Source organism: Sus scrofa, chromosome 6 (genome assembly GCF_054392235.1).
Source record: "Sus scrofa isolate SSC_HxYL_T2T_F1_AM1 chromosome 6, Sscrofa_HxYL_maternal_Yorkshire_Landrace_v2.0, whole genome shotgun sequence".
Classification (NCBI taxonomy): domain Eukaryota; kingdom Metazoa; phylum Chordata; class Mammalia; order Artiodactyla; family Suidae; genus Sus; species Sus scrofa.
Window position 1 is genome coordinate 29904397 of NC_139388.1, and position 12450 is coordinate 29916846.

General features: G+C 56.3%; 1 protein-coding gene across 2 annotated transcripts; it reads left to right on the forward strand.

Moving 5' to 3' along the window:
- Window positions 1-166: 166 nt before the first annotated feature.
- EDC4 (enhancer of mRNA decapping 4) lies at window positions 167-12184 on the forward strand. Of its 2 annotated transcripts, none has more exons than XM_084959872.1 (29): window positions 167-464; window positions 3043-3199; window positions 4134-4245; window positions 4541-4640; window positions 4893-5082; window positions 5203-5350; window positions 5440-5544; window positions 5874-5983; window positions 6075-6158; window positions 6251-6346; window positions 6437-6539; window positions 6636-6816; window positions 6911-6983; window positions 7079-7170; window positions 7234-7433; window positions 7523-7644; window positions 7737-7890; window positions 8235-8668; window positions 8751-8855; window positions 8930-9082; window positions 9168-9204; window positions 9332-9509; window positions 9623-9778; window positions 9887-10002; window positions 10088-10253; window positions 10341-10527; window positions 10620-10839; window positions 11251-11414; window positions 11653-12184. In XM_084959872.1, exons 1-29 carry the CDS (start codon window positions 380-382, stop codon window positions 11843-11845), a joined length of 4221 nt encoding a protein of 1406 aa, XP_084815998.1. In that variant the 5' UTR covers window positions 167-379; the 3' UTR covers window positions 11846-12184. The 2 variants fall into 2 exon arrangements, with proteins under 2 accessions (XP_084815998.1, XP_003126974.2); XM_003126926.6 differs by having other exon boundaries at window positions 7246-7433.
- The last annotated feature ends 266 nt before the right edge of the window (window positions 12185-12450 follow it).

Sequence of the window (12450 nt, forward strand, 5' to 3'; positions counted from 1 at the left end):
TCCGGTAGCTGGACATTTTGCTCTCCTTCAGCCCTGCGGAACTCCTCCCCCTCACCCCGACCCTATTAGTCCCGGGGCGGGACCGCGGTAGGGACGGGCTTCAGGAGGGTGCGTGGCGGCCACCCCCAGCCCGGAACCTTTCTTCTCCGCCCAGGGCAGGTTCCGGGAGCCGAAGCTCGGGCGGGCCGGAAGTGGAGGCGGTTGGTGGGGTTGGCGGGGCTCAGGGACGCGGCGCGGGCGGCGGTTTGCGAGCTTCAGGTGGACGGAGTGTGGTGACTGGCGTCCCACTGTCTGGCCCTGGCTGGGTTGTGCGCCCCTGGACGGTGCGCGGCGTCGGCGGAACGAACGCGGTGCGGACCGGGCGTCCGCGGCTGGGCCCATGGCCTCCTCCTGCGCGAGCATCGACATCGAGGACGCCACGCAGCACCTGCGGGACATCCTCAAGCTGGACCGGCCCGCGGGGGGTGAGCTGGGAGAGTGGGGGTGGGCCCTCGGCGACCAAGCAGAAGGGCGGCGCGAGCCTCGACCACCTTCATGGCCCAAGGGTCCTTGAGGACCGGCTCTTCATCCTTTCTGCCGGCGAGGGCGACGAGGGTGGGAGCGGCACATCCCTGAGCGTGCTTCCCAAAGGGCGCAGACCCCCGTGTGCAATCCTTCCCTGTCCCGGAGTCCGGCCGTTCTGCCTCGTCCTTCAGCGTTTTGGCTGAAAGTGAGGCCCCTTCTCTGAATCCGCAGAGCCCCTTAGGTCTCCTGGCCCCAGGGTCTCTAGTGTTCTTGGGACTGGTCCGGGTTTCCTACCCTTTTTGCCCTAGTTCAGACGCTTAGTCTGGGCTCTGTATGCCAAATTCTGGGTCTAGATTTAGGCGCTTATGCTGAGGAGCCGCTGATCCCCCTCTGCACCTTGCCCTTCCTTCTTGAACAGACTCCAGGCCTGAAACCCATTTTCAGGAGGAAGGTGACCAACCCCAGTTCTGTGTCCTCTCTGGCGTTAAGATATATCACCGAGCTCACAATCCTGATTGGATTAGGCTACAAAGATCTGCAAGCCCCAGTTTATTTCCATTCATTTAAACTTTGCAGTGGTGCTTCACAGCTGCTCCTGCCCTCAGTGAGCCCCCTGGACACAAGAGCTAATGAGGTGTAATATAATGCTCTTGTCTCTGAAAGAAGGGTTTTGGGACTGTGATGGGGAGACGGTAGGTGGAGAGGGGGCTGGAAAGTGCCTAAGAACAGATCTGAGAGAGGAGACAATGTTTAGGCTAAGTCTTGCATCTTGGACAGAGGCTTGGATGTCAGAAAAAACATTCTACAAAGAGGAAATGACACGTGTGACTACCAAAGTTGCCTGGCAGGTTCAGGGGCCTGTGAAAAGCTGTAGTGGTCGAGAAACTGGTAGGTGATGGTGATGTGGATGGGCAGTGGCCAGAGCTGAGAATTGGTGTGTCTTCAGATCCTGTTCTTAAACCTGCTGGAAGGCCCAAACTGACTCCTTTTGGAAGCATGCACTGGTGCCCAGTCTTGGATTTAAGGACCTTTCCCTCCTATAGAAAATCCACATGCTGCCTACCACTGAGTCCTTTTCCCCAGGCCTGGAGTGCCTGCTGCCTTTACTCATAAGCTTGGCTTGGGCCTCTCATGTCAGCTGCTGTGCAGACTGGTCTCCCCAAAGGTTTGGTAGAGCCTGGTGTGGGTAATGCTGTGTAGTTTGTTTGTTTGTCCTCATGGTAGCCTGCTTGGGAGGCAAAGTGGTCAGCTTACCCTGAGCAGCTAAGGTGGCTCTAATGTAAGTGAAGAGGCCTGTGGGCTTTCCTCTTAACTCCTTGTTTATTGATTGGTACTTGATTTCCCACTTTGCCAAGTTACCCTTGCTTGTCTCTACTCACTGGAGAACCATGTCAGACCCCAGGCTCTTTTGTGATGAAAAACTTGCCATATTCCTGAATAGAAAGCCCTAGTCTCTTTGCCACCTGGGAGTTTTGGAGGGGTGTCAGAACCTATGCGGGTACTTGAATCAGTCAATGGCAGACAACTGAAATGCTGTCTCTCCTGACTCACACCCTACCCCATAATTTCTCTCCTCTTTGTCCAGCTCCTTCATGTCCATTCCTCTAGGGTGGGTTCTTCTGAGCCATTTCTGTGTGAGGCAGTCTCCTTCCTTTCTTATTCTCACGTCTTATCATGTCTTTCCATGCCTTAGGAGCCCAGCCCCTCTTCTCCAGCCCCTCCTCTACTTTGGTCTAAGCCCTGGTACCTCTCACCTGAATTCTCAACTCTCCTGCATGCTACTTTAGAGCAGTCAATCCTCTGGCATAGCAGACCAATTCACTTACCCATTTAAAACTCTTATGGCTCTTATTACTACAGGAAAATCTAAGCAACCAGCCTCATACATGAGACCTCTGTAGCCTTGTTTTCCCTCCATCCTTCCCATCTTTGTGTGTTATTGCCACATTGGCTCTGGAGTTCCCATTGTGGCACAGTGGGATTGGTGGTGTCTCTGAAGCGCTGGGATGCAAGTTTGATTCCCCAGCCCAGGACAGTGGGTTAAGGATCCGGCATTGCCACAGCTGCAGTGTAGGTCACAACTGTAGCTCAGGTCTGAACCCTGGCCCCAGGAACTCCATATGCCTTGGGGCAGCCAAAAAAGAAAAAGAAAATAAGTAAATAAATCACGCACTAGCTCTGATGGCACCTCTTCTGTAAAGTCTGTCCTGACCCTTCCTTTGCCCTCCCTCAAGTACATAGAGTCCCTCTATGCTGACCCAGGGCTGCGTATTAATTGGCCTTAAAGAGGCCATGATAACTTGAGGACTTATACTCCTCCCCTAGATAGAAAAGCCCCATGCTCATCCTTGGTCCTAGCATACATCGGGTTCACCATCAGTGTTTATGGAATAAGAGTTGAACAAAGAGCCCTCCTTCCCACTGACATTACCTTGTAGAGTGTTCCTAGAGCACCTCATGGTTCTTGAATGAAGCTCTGCAGGAGAAGCCAGTGGGCAGGTGAAACAATCTTGTCATAGTGGCCCTTTCTGCCCCTAGGCCCCAGTGCAGAGAGCCAGCGACCATCTAATGCCTACAATGGAGACCTCAACGGGCTCCTGGTCCCAGACCCCCTCTGCTCAGGTGATGGTACTTCAGCAAACAAGCCTGGTCTCCGAGCCATGCCACCTATTAATCTGCAGGAAAAGCAGGTCATGTGAGTGTCTGGGAGATGGCAGGGGTGGTGATGGGGTCTTTGAGACATTTACTGACTGAAGGCATAAGATGAAGGGAGGGGGTCCAGCAGCCTTTGCTACTTCCCCACTAGATGACCTAGGGTGGAGCACTTAACCACACTGAGTTTGTACTAGGACGATGAGCAGGGACAAGCTCAAGAAGTTGGCCTAGATCTGAAGTTTGGGCTACTGGTTTAGCATGGAAGTAGCGCCATTCCCAAGGAGGGAGGTGAGCAGGGAGAGCTGTGGGTTTGGGGAATAGTGGACCAGGCAGAGCTGGACATCTGAGATTTGACACCTTCACCAGAATGGCTGTATCCTCTCCCCCTCCCAACCCTGCCCATCAAGACTTTGGGTGAACAAGAGTTGACATTTGTGGAGAGTTCCTGTTGTGGCTCAGTGGGTTAAGAGTCTGACTAGTATGCATGAGGATGTGGGTTCGACCCCTGGCCTTGTTCAGTGGGATAAGGATCCAGCATTGCTGCAGGCTGTGGCGTAGGTTACAGATGTGACTCAGATCCAGTGATGCTGTGGCTGTGGTGTAGGCCAGCAGCTGCAGCTCCGATTCAGCCCCTAGCCTGGAAATTTCCATATGCAACAGTGCGGCCCTAAAAAGTTAGGAGTTCCTGTCGTAGCACAGTGGTTAATGAATCCAACTAGGAACGATGAAGTTGCGGGTTTGATCCCCGGCCTCCCTCAGTGGGTTGAGGATCTGTTGTTGCCATGAGCTGTGGTGTATGTTGCAGTTGCAGCTCAGATCCCGCATTGCTGTGGCTCTGGCATAGGCTGGCAGCTACAGCTCCAATTCGACCCCTAGCCTGGGAACCTCCATATGCCACGGGAAGCGGTCTTAGAAAAGACAAAAAGACAAAAAAAAAAAAAAAAAGTTATATGCTTGTGTACCCCACCCTCCAGCTGCCTTTCAGGAGACGACAGTTCCACTTGCATTGGGATTTTGGCCAAGGAGGTGGAGATTGTGGCCAGCAGCGACTCTAGCATCTCGAGCAAGGCACGGGGAAGCAACAAGGTGGGCACCAGGATGACATGGTATGTGTAATAGATGGGGTACGCTTAGGATGCCCGTCCCTGTTTCCACTCTGCTAGTTCCTATGGGGACCATCCTAGATAGATAGGTAGTGTACCCAGTCTCAGGAAGCCAGGGTTGGCTGCTAGTCTCTGTAGGAATCTGACCCCAAGAGTTATGACTGGTGGTTCAGCTCACACATGTGGCCACTACTGTCCCCAGGGATGCTGGGGACTACCTCAGCTCCAGGAAAGCTGCTCCAGCCCTCAGTTTCTATGACCTTCTTCTTGGTTCTCAGGTAAAAATCCAGCCTGTCGCCAAGTATGACTGGGAGCAGAAATACTACTATGGCAACCTAATTGCTGTGTCTAACTCCTTCTTGGCCTATGCCATTCGTGGTGAGTAGGGGCAGGGGGAAGGAGGGAGGTGTTCTACTAGAAGCCCCAGTTCCAATGTTACATCACTAAGCCCACTCAGACCTTAGGAAAGTAAAGGTCTGTGCTGTCCCCAGCTCTGCCAGGCCTTCTGGAGCCGAGTGAGAAAACCAAGCTTGAGACTGGTGGTAGCAGAGAGGCAGACAAGGGCAGAGTTTCTCTGCTGTTGCCTGAGCCTGGGTACTTATTCATGGCCTACTGCTCTCCTGATTCCAGCTGCCAACAATGGCTCAGCAATGGTGCGGGTGATCAGTGTCAGCACTTCGGAACGGACCCTGCTCAAAGGTTTCACAGGCAGCGTGGCCGATCTGGCCTTTGCACACGTCAATTCCCCACAACTAGCCTGCCTGGATGAGGCAGGCAACCTGTTCGTGTGGCGCTTGGCCCTGGTTAATGGCAAAATTCAGTATCCTTTCCCAGGGTGGGATGGGGGACTGAAGAAAAGCGGGTGGAGTTGGGTCTGCTAGACCCTACCTCGTCATCCACCTGTGCTCAGAGAAGAGCTAGCCCTTAACACTGTGCTCAGAGAAGAGATCTTGGTTCATATCCGACAGCCAGAGGGTACGCCTCTAAACCACTTCCGCAGGATCATCTGGTGCCCCTTCATCCCTGAAGAGAGTGAGGACTGCTGTGAAGAGGGCAGCCCAACTGTGGCCCTGTTGCATGAGGACCGGGTGAGGGGACTGGGCACGGGGAGAGAAGAGGGGACTGAGCAGTAGTGGTGAGGGCCATGGGCTGAACTCTCACCTCCTGTTCCTGCCAGGCTGAGGTATGGGACTTGGACATGCTCCGCTCCAACCACAACACCTGGCCTGTGGATGTCAGCCAGATCAAGCAGGGCTTCATCGTGGTAAAAGGCCACAGCACAGTAAGGCTCCAACTGACTGCTTTTCCTGCTGCCGCCTCCTTTTCCCCCATGTCCCTCATCTGTTTCCACACCTGTACCCACAGCTGCCCAGGCAACTTTCTAGCACTGTCCATGGAACTCTGAGCACAGAGTGACCCTTTCCTGTGGAGCTCACGCCATGGAGCTCATCTCCTCTATGGGCCCCCACCCCCACCCCCATTCATTCATTCTTTGACACAGACATGCAGATCCACTGTGGGTCAGCCGAGCTCCCTGCCATCCTCACCTAAGAAGAGCTTGCTCCCACCTCTAGTCAGGTGGTAAAGTAAGGCTTTTTGGGTTCTTCTCAGTGCCTAAGTGAAGGGGCCCTTTCACCTGATGGGACTGTCCTGGCTACGGCAAGCCATGATGGCTTCGTCAAGTTTTGGCAGATCTACATTGAGGGGCAGGATGAGCCACGGTAAGGCAAGGCCTGAGGGACCAGGGTGCCCCCACTGCCCCGGGTAAAGGGTCAGATCACTCACTCAGGCCCCTCATATACCTGCCTGCAGGTGTCTACATGAATGGAAGCCTCATGATGGGCGGCCCCTCTCCTGCCTCCTGTTTTGTGACAACCATAAGAAGCAGGATCCTGAGTGAGTGAGTGGGCAGGCAGGCGAGTGGTGGGCTGGACCTTGGGCTCCCAACAGGGGCCCAGCCAGCCACTCATCGCCTTGTTGCTTTTCAGGGTCCCTTTCTGGAGGTTCCTCATTACTGGTGCTGACCAGAATCGGGAGCTGAAGATGTGGTGCACGGTATCCTGGACCTGCCTGCAGACCATTCGGTAAGCAGGGGCTGTGGGGTGGGGCAGGGTTGGGGATATGTGTTCTTTCCACTCTCCAGCCTCATTCATCCTGCCTTGTGGCCCCTCCAGCTTCTCCCCAGATATCTTCAGCTCAGTGAGTGTGCCCCCAAGCCTCAAGGTTTGCCTGGACCTCTCAGCAGAATACCTGATTCTCAGTGATGTGCAACGGAAGGTGGGCTGTAGTGGGAGCGCCCTGAGCAGAGCTGGTATCATCAGGAAGGACAAGGGTGTGTGTGGTGGCTCACCTTTGAACTCAATACTTGTGCAGGTCCTCTATGTGATGGAACTGCTGCAGAACCAGGAGGAGGGCTGTGCCTGCTTCAGCTCCATCTCTGAGTTCCTGCTCACCCACCCTGTGCTGAGCTTTGGTATCCAGGTCGTGAGTCGCTGCCGGCTGCGGCACACTGAGGTGCTGCCTGCCGAGGAGGAGACCGACAGCCTAGGGGCTGGTGAGCTGCTTAGGGGTAGGGGTATGTGTTGGGATGTAGGAGAGTGCTAAGGCACAGAGGGCCAGGGGCTTAGTTGTCCACACTGTCCTTGCAGATGGGACCCATGGAGCCGGGGCCATGGAGTCTGCAGCCGGTGTGCTCATCAAGCTCTTTTGTGTGCACACTAAGTGAGTGTGTTGGGGAGGCCCACCTGTGCCCTATCTGTGCCCCCTCCTGACCCTCCTGACTCTGACTCTCCTATTCTCCCATCCTCTTCCTTCAGGGCACTGCAAGATGTGCAGATCCGCTTCCAGCCACAGCTGAACCCAGACGTAGTGGCCCCGCTCCCAACACACCCTGCCCATGAGGACTTTGGTGAGTTGGGGGTAAGAGGGAAGCAGGTTCTGACTGGGGTCTGAGATCTGACTCAAGTGGCAGCTTTCCCCACAGCGTTTGGAGAGTCTCGGTCTGAACTGGGGTCCGAGGGCCTTGGATCAACTACTCACGGCTCACAGCCTGACCTCCGACGCATCGTAGAGCTGCCGGCCCCTGCCAACTTCCTTAGTTTGAGCAATGAGACCAAGCCCAAGCTGATGACACCTGACGCCTTCATGACACCTAGCGCCTCCCTGCAGCAGGTGTGCTGGGGAGGAGTGTGGGCCTGAGGGCAAGGGCACCGGGAAGTGTCCCTCCACAGCCACAGCCCTCATTCTCCACATCTCCCCAGATCGCTGCATCTCCCAGCAGCAGCAGCAGCAGCAGCAGCAGCAGCAGTAGCAGCAGCAGCTCCTCTCTCACAGCTGTGTCTGCCATGAGCAGTACTTCAGCCGTGGACCCTTCCTTGCCCAGGTGAAGTGAGGGTCAGAGTTAGGGGATGGCAGGGGCTGGTGCCAAATGATGCCAAGCTCTGGATGCTTACTCCTCATCCTTTCTGCCACCAGGCCACCTGAGGAGCTGACCTTGAGCCCCAAGCTACAGTTGGATGGAGGTCTGACAATAAGCAGCAGCAGCAGCCTGCAGGCAAGCCCACGGGGCCTCCTGCCTGGCTTGCTCCCAGGTCCGGCTGACAAATTGACTCCCAAAGGGCCTGGGCAGGTGCGTGTGGGGGTGTGTGTGCAGTGCACAGTAGCAGGTCTATGGCAGTGGGAAGATTGGCAGCAGTCTCCTTCTACTGCCTGCTCCTGTCTGCGGGTCCTGCTCTGCCTCAGGTGGCCCATTTTTCCCCTGAGGTCATCTCAGCCCTCGATCATCCTTAGAGGGCAGATTCTCAGCCTCTTCATCACCACCTCCTCTCCTCCTGGGCTATGGCCGTTTTTGATATACATCCCCTTGCCCTACTGTCCCATTTTTCATCACTGCAAACACCAGTGCTTCATTCCTGTGTTCCCCTACTTTCCCTACTTCCCACCACCTCAGATCCCGTCTTTGGTCCACCACAGGTGCTTACTGCTGCCTCTGCACTCTCCCTGGAGCTACAGGAAATGGAGCCCCTGGGGCTACCCCAGGCTTCCCCAACTCGCACCCGCTCCCCTGATGTCATCTCCTCAGCTTCCACTGCCCTATCCCAGGATATCCCTGAGATTGCGTCTGAAGCACTGTCCCGTGGCTTTGGTTCCTCTGCTCCTGAGGGCCTAGAGCCAGACAGTATGGCCTCAGCTGCCTCAGCACTGCACCTCCTGTCCCCACGGCCCCGGCCGGGGCCCGAGCTTGGTCCCCAGCTTAGCCTGGATGGAGGCCCTGGGGATGGGGATCGGCATAGTGCCCCTTCCCTTCTGGAGGCAGCCTTGACCCAGGAAACCACAGCCCCTGACAGTCAGGTCTGGCCTACGGCCCCAGACATTACTCGTGAGACCTGCAGCAGCCTGGCAGAGAGGTGAGAAGCGCAGGAGGGGGAAAGTGCTGATGGTAGGGGCTTCAGGTAGTGTTGCCCACTGCTAAATCGGCTTGTCCCCCAGCCCCAGGAATGGCCTCCAGGAAAAGCACAAGAGCCTGGCCTTCCACCGACCACCTTATCACCTGCTGCAGCAACATGACAGCCAGGATGCCAGTGCTGAGCAAAGGTGAGCACTGTTCCTCTCACTGAGAGGGCCAGCAGGTGGGTAGGTACCTATCACTTTCCCTCCCTCTCCCACAGTGACCACGATGATGAGGTGGCCAGCCTTGCCTCTGCTGCAGGGGGCTTTGGCACCAAAGTTCCCACTCCACGTCTTCCAGCCAAGGACTGGAAGACCAAGGGATCCCCTCGGGCCTCACCTAAGCTCAAAAGGAAGGGCAAAAAGGATGATGGGTAGGAGGGGACCTGGGGCCAGGGAGGGGGGTGGTCTACAGGCTGCCTGCTTGACGTGGCCTGAGGTGCTTCTCACCTATGGCAGGGATTCGTCTATGGGATCCCGGCTCACAGAGCACCAGGTGAGTGGGCCAACACCCTTTCTGCTTCAGAGACTCCTGCCTGTGAGGGGTTGGGATCTGGGCCATCCCCTGGTCTTGTGCGGGAGGATGGGTGGCGCAGGCATCACATGACTGTTGCTACTGGCAGGTGGCAGAGACCCCTGAGGACTGGCCAGCTCTCATTTGGCAACAGCAGAGAGAGCTGGCACAGCTGCGGCACAGCCAGGAAGAGCTGCTGCAGCGTCTGTGCACCCAACTTGAAGGCCTGCAGAGCACCGTCATGGGCCACGTGGAACGTGCCCTAGAGTCACGGCATGAGCAGGAGCGTATCCTTGTGGGTGGTGGCACAGCAAGGCATGGGGATGGGGCAGCAGCAGCATTCTTGGTCCAGCAAGGGATATGGGAGCTGCTCCAGGCCTATTCCTTAGCTATATTGCAGAACGGCGACTGGAGCGGGCGCTGGCCGAGGGGCAGCAACGGGGTGGGCAGCTGCAGGAGCAGCTGACGCAACAGCTGTCACAAGCGCTGTCTTCAGCTGTGGCTGGGCGGCTGGAGCGCAGCATACGGGATGAGATCAAGAAGACGGTGCCTCCTTGTGAGTTTTGCATGGAGACATCTTCTGGGTGGGCCAGCTGGGAGTGGGGCCCCCGATCTGTCAAGCTTCCTTTCATGGCTCTACCTCCCTCTCCTCACCCTGCCCCAGGTGTCTCGAGGAGCCTGGAGCCCGTTGCAGGCCAACTGAGCAACTCTGTGGCCACCAAACTCACAGCCGTGGAGGGCAGCATGAAAGAGAGTATCTCCAAGCTGCTCAAGTCCAAGGTGCTGTAGGGCCTAAGATGAGGGAAGGTGGTGGTTGGTGGGTTTGGGCCCAGGCTTTCAACTTGGCCCCGCCCTCCACCACCAGAACCTGACAGATGCCATTGCCCGAGCAGCTGCAGACACATTACAGGGGCCAATGCAGGCCGCCTACCGTGAAGCCTTCCAGAGCGTGGTGCTGCCCGCCTTTGAGAAGAGCTGCCAGGCCATGTTCCAGCAGATCAATGATAGCTTCCGCCTGGGCACACAGGAATGTGAGTGGGGTCAGATGCCCCAAGATGGGAGGGCCTGTCCTCTTTTCCCCACCATTCCCTCTCATGGCCTCTGTGGTGACTTCTCAGACTTGCAGCAGCTGGAGAGCCACATGAAGAGCCGAAAGGCACGAGAGCAAGAGGCACGGGAGCCTGTGTTGGCCCAGCTGCGGGGCCTGGTCAGCACACTGCAGGGGGCCACTGAGCAGATGGCAGCTACTGTGTCCAGCAGCGTTCGGGCTGAGGTGCAGCACCAGCTTCACGTGGCTGTGGGCAGGTATGTGGTCAGGGTACTGAGCTGGGTGGTGCATTTATTGAGGGCCAGACTAAACTCCCTGTTGACCTCATCTCCCTCGCTTGCCTTTGCAGCCTGCAGGAGTCAATTTTAGCACAGGTACAGCGCATTGTTAAGGGTGAGGTGAGTGTGGCACTCAAGGAGCAGCAGGCCGCCGTCACCTCTAGCATCATGCAGGCCATGCGCTCAGCTGCTGGCACACCTGTCCCTGCTGCCCACCTCGACTGCCAAGCCCAGCAAGCCCATATCCTGCAGCTGCTGCAGCAGGGCCACCTCAATCAGGCCTTCCAGCAGGTAAGCCGGGCAGTAGGCCCAGCTAGAGTCAGGAGTCTTCCTTACAAGGTCCACAGAACATAGATTCTATTTTACCCACCAGGCTTTTGGGGGGGGGGGGGTCTGGGCCCCAAAGGATTCTTTTTGGTTCTTTGGCCTCCAGGACTTTTCCCCTGCTTTTTCCCTTTGCCTGGACCCTGGATCCCTTTCTTTCTACCTCAGCCCACCTTGCTTCATAACCACCCTTCTCAGGAGAGCATTTCTGATCCCCTAGAGTAACAAGACAGCCCTACTGTACTCTCTCTGCGCCTCTGAGCGTCCCCCTCAGGAGCTTTTAGGACCTACTCTGGTCATTCTCTCCCAGGCCACGTGGCCAGATAACAAGCAGGCATTCTATCCTGACATTAGTTATAAACTCTGTTCTCTACTCAGGCCCTAACAGCTGCTGACCTGAACCTGGTGCTGTATGTGTGTGAAACTGTGGACCCAGGCCAGGTTTTTGGGCAGCCACCCTGCCCCCTCTCCCAGCCTGTACTTCTTTCACTCATCCAGCAGCTGGCTTCTGACCTTGGCACTCGAACTGACCTCAAGCTCAGGTAAGTGAACATAGTCAGGGACTAGCGCTGGGGTGAAGGTGGGGGAACAGTTCAAAACAGAGACTCCCATTCCTGGCTGATCACCTCCCTAATTTTCTCTTCCAATCCTCTGTGCCCCCACCCATCTCGCCCTTTGAGACCTCTATTGTCAAGCAGCCTCTCCGGGCCTCATTACCACCAGGGGGCGCTCCCATCTGCTGGAGGCCACCTGTAGCCTGTCCCTTTCCTCCACCCCCAGCTACCTAGAAGAGGCTGTGATGCACCTGGACCACAGTGACCCCATCACTCGGGACCACATGGGCTCCGTCATGGCCCAGGTGCGCCAGAAGCTCTTTCAGTTCTTGCAGGCTGAGCCACACAACTCACTTGGCAAAGCGGCCCGGCGTCTCAGCCTCATGCTGCACGGCCTTATGACCCCCAGCCTCCCTTAGCTAAGCCTGCCTCGCCCAGGGGTTGGATGGCACTGAAGGCCAGAAGACGGGCCTAGGTCAAAGCAGGTCATGTCCACCCATAACCTGCTCAGGCTCCCACCTCTGGCATGATGAATGGGGGTAGCACTGGCTGTGGTCTACAGGTTTTGGTAGCCAGCAGGTTTAGGCTGGGCCCAGGGTGGGTGTTGTGCCTTCTTGGGTTCTGCCATGCCTCGAGCATGACCACCGAGATTGTGACACCACTTGAGTTGAATTTTCCATGTTCCTTTTTACCTCCAATTTGGGTCTTTTTGTTTTGAAAAACATTGAGAAATTCAATTAAATGCTTTTGGAATAAAATGGAGTATGTGTGTGCTTTCCATGTGTCTTTGGTGTGACTTTGATAACTGCCCTCTGCTACCTGCCCCCTCTTCTTCCTGTGTGGACTGTCTAGGCCAGCACACCCCAGGGGCCCAGACACTCAACCCTCATCTGCCCAAACTGCCTTCCCAGATTTCCCTTCTCAGTCTCTGAGGCAAGGGCCCTGGGGTCAGCACAGCACCACCCTGTGCCCCTGGTTTCTCCTCTCTGGAGTACCTTCCTTCCTCGCTGGTCTGGGAATTGAG

What these genes read in the sequence shown, in the direction of transcription:
- EDC4 (XM_084959872.1), top strand. Translation starts at nt 380, where the DNA reads ATGGCCTCCTCCTGCGCGAGCATCGACATCGAGGACGCCACGCAGCAC. An exon ending in CCCTGTTGCATGAGGACCGG is followed by an intron (nt 5,351 to 5,439) that starts GTGAGGGGACTG and finishes TGTTCCTGCCAG; the next exon opens with GCTGAGGTATGGGACTTGGA. An exon ending in TGGTAAAAGGCCACAGCACA is followed by an intron (nt 5,545 to 5,873) that starts GTAAGGCTCCAA and finishes GGTTCTTCTCAG; the next exon opens with TGCCTAAGTGAAGGGGCCCT.